Genomic DNA, 1964 nt, shown 5'->3' with positions numbered 1-1964 from the left:
AAATGTGCTTGATACGATGGATGGATGGATTGTGATAAGAGTTGTAGGAGCCCCTAATAAAACGATTAAAAAAAAAAGGAAAGAAAGTACCAAGGTCTACTAAAGGGACAAGCCTATCTATTAGAAGACGTACAGCCAGAATGCTCCTTAGGGGCAAGGCTGGCAAGGCTTTATCTCACACACTTCAGACATGTTGTCAGGAGAGACCAGTCCCTGGAGAAGGACGTCATCTTTGGTAAAGTGGGGGGGCGGGGGCGGGGGAGGAAGACCCTCAAGGAGATGGATTGTCACAATAGTTGGAACCCTGGGCTCCGGCCTAGGAGCCATGGTGAGGCTGGTGCAGGACTGGGCAGTGTTTTGTTCTGTTGTGCAGAGGGTCAAGATGGACTGGAACTGGCTCAATAACACCTAACAAAAACAACAACAATAACAAAGATTGATGGCCCCGGCAACTCACAACCCTAGCCTGTACCCTAGGGTTGCTGTGAGTGACCGTGTGTTAGTCCGGGTTGACTAGAGAAACAAATCCAGAGTCACACAGATATGTGTAAGACAGAACTTTCTATCAAAGAGCAATTGCACAGTGAGAAACATCCCAGTCCAGCCCAGATCAAGTCCGCAAGTCTGATATTAGCCCACATGTCTGCTACTAGTCCATAAATTCCTCTTCAGACTCACACAGCCATGCAATGATGCTGAATGCAGGAAGATCACAGGCCAGTGGAAAGTCTTGCGGATCTAGTGGCGGTGGAAGCATGCCAGCCTTGGCGTGGGTCTCCACGTGGCTCCTCCAGCTCCAGGGCTCTGGCTCTATCAGTGGGTCTCTATGTGGCTTGTCAACAGGGGGAAGACAGGAGTTCCCAGAATCCCCAGGAGAAGGCCAATTGGCTAAGACATGATTGACAGGCTAGACTCCACCCCTTCACTCAAGTTCATAGGAGATTATATAACAGCCACAGACTACTGACCCTGGGTGATCCAGCGGTTAGTGTGGTTGGCTGTTAACTAAAAGGTCAGAGGCTTGGGTTCACCCAGAGATGTTTCGGAAGAAAGGCTTGGTATTCTCCCATCAAAGAGCCTGTGGCACACAGCCCGGCTCGGATGCTCTGGCAGCTGCCTTGGTTTGGCTGGCTTGTCCCTCTGCCCTGAGCCTCCCAGTATCAGACATTCTGGCCATACCCACTTCCTCCCTGTTCTCACTCTGGGCGGCACTGGGGTTCCACATTGCAGTGACATAGGCCAAGAAGAAAGGGGTTAGCATAGAGGAAGAAGAGGCACAGGGGGGACACTGTTAGGAATGTCTGCGGTGTGTGTGTCCCCTGAAGGGGCATGAGGGCAGAAGGAGGGGCTGAAAAGGGCCTTTGGCAAACGCTGACTTTGGGTTGTCTGCAAGTGTAATGTGGATGATGTACTTGTGCGATCTCAGCATCGTCTAATTTGCTTGGAGACTGGACCACGTGGGCCACAAAGACACAGACCAGAGAGAAAGGCCAGCTGAGAGGGAAACGGAGAGAGGGGCACGTAGAGGCACAGCCTGGCCCAGGAGCCCAGCAGGATGGAGTGCCCTCCCACCCCCACCCCCAAGACTCACCTCGTCCTGGTCCCTCAGGGCGTTCAGCTGCTCCAGCTTCTTGGCCCAGTAGCGTGCCTCCTCCTCCGGGATGTCTGGAAGCAGGGCCAGAGCCGTGAGCCAGGAGCCCCACCCCCACCCCACCCCCATGGCACCCCAGCCTGCTCCCAAGTAGCTGTGCCTGGCTGGAGGCTCAGGCACAGTCTCTGGTCTTTGGCCAAGTCTGGGTGAGGGTGAGCTGGTCTCGAGTGGGGAGGAGGGCAGGGTGCCCCCCAGTCTCCCCAGGACTACCTTGCTGGTGGGACAGCTGAGTCTTGGCAGGATCATGTGGAGAGGAAGGAGCTGCCTCCAGGAAAAGCAGGCAGGGTTCAGGGGTGGGGTGGTGGTGGTGGTG

At 54.7% G+C, this 1964-nt stretch overlaps 1 protein-coding gene across 1 annotated transcript in view; it reads right to left on the bottom strand.

The window, feature by feature from the left end:
- UNC13A (unc-13 homolog A) overlaps positions 1–1964 on the bottom strand; it is a 97167-nt gene that overhangs the window by 55816 nt on the left and 39387 nt on the right. The window contains exons 6-7 of the mRNA XM_045299252.1: positions 1592–1665; positions 1479–1494 (exon numbers count right to left, since the gene is read on the bottom strand). Of these exons, the coding sequence (XP_045155187.1) occupies positions 1479–1494; positions 1592–1665 (90 nt within the window). The remainder of the gene's footprint in view (positions 1–1478; positions 1495–1591; positions 1666–1964) is intronic.

This window comes from Echinops telfairi, unplaced genomic scaffold, assembly GCF_000313985.2.
Source record: "Echinops telfairi isolate 266 unplaced genomic scaffold, ASM31398v2 ScPeMD7_7457;HRSCAF=8495, whole genome shotgun sequence".
NCBI classification, from domain to species: Eukaryota; Metazoa; Chordata; class Mammalia; order Afrosoricida; family Tenrecidae; genus Echinops; species Echinops telfairi.
Note: the sequence above shows the minus strand (reverse complement) of the source record. Positions and strands in the feature narration are given on the sequence as shown.